The sequence below is a fragment of the Colobus angolensis genome, unplaced genomic scaffold (assembly GCF_000951035.1).
Source record: "Colobus angolensis palliatus isolate OR3802 unplaced genomic scaffold, Cang.pa_1.0 Scaffold45, whole genome shotgun sequence".
NCBI lineage: Eukaryota > Metazoa > Chordata > Mammalia > Primates > Cercopithecidae > Colobus > Colobus angolensis.
This window is the reverse complement of record NW_012117932.1, coordinates 4439930-4440365: the sequence shown is the minus strand read 5'-3', so window position 1 is coordinate 4440365 and position 436 is coordinate 4439930. Positions and strand designations below refer to the sequence as shown.

General features: G+C 66.1%; 1 protein-coding gene across 1 annotated transcript in view; it reads right to left on the bottom strand.

Moving 5' to 3' along the window:
* Window positions 1–436, bottom strand: part of EMILIN2 (elastin microfibril interfacer 2) — a 74097-nt gene that overhangs the window by 62659 nt on the left and 11002 nt on the right. Inside the window, exon 2 of the mRNA XM_011957819.1 lies at window positions 6–270. Coding sequence (XP_011813209.1) covers window positions 6–270 — 265 coding nt within the window. The remainder of the gene's footprint in view (window positions 1–5; window positions 271–436) is intronic.

The window sequence follows — 436 nt, the reverse complement described above, 5'->3', positions numbered from 1 at the left end:
TGTACTGAGCCTGAATAAAACTCTCACTTCCCTCCAGCACAGAGCAGCTCACATTCTTGTTCACGATGTAGGCGCACCAGTTCCTGGGGTGCAGGAGAGAGAGGGTAAAGGGCACGGTGTAAACCTGGAGAACAATGAGGCCAGGGGAGAGGGGACGGCAGCCCCAGACCGCGCGAGGGTCGGGGGGAGGGCCGTCGCCCTCTGCGGAGGCGGGAGCTTCATAGAGCAGACGCCGGAGGGTGCCCGGGTGCGCCTCTGGAGAGCGCGCGCCTGGACCCGACCAAGACGGGAAAGAAAAGCACTCACGGTCCCAGGGGCTCCTGGAATTCCTGGGAGTCGTTTTCGGACCCGCCGGGTCTGCGGGACACTCCGCGCCCACGCCCCCGGAGTCAGCTCTGCCTGAGGCTCCCGCGGCGCAGCGCGCGGTCACCCAGAG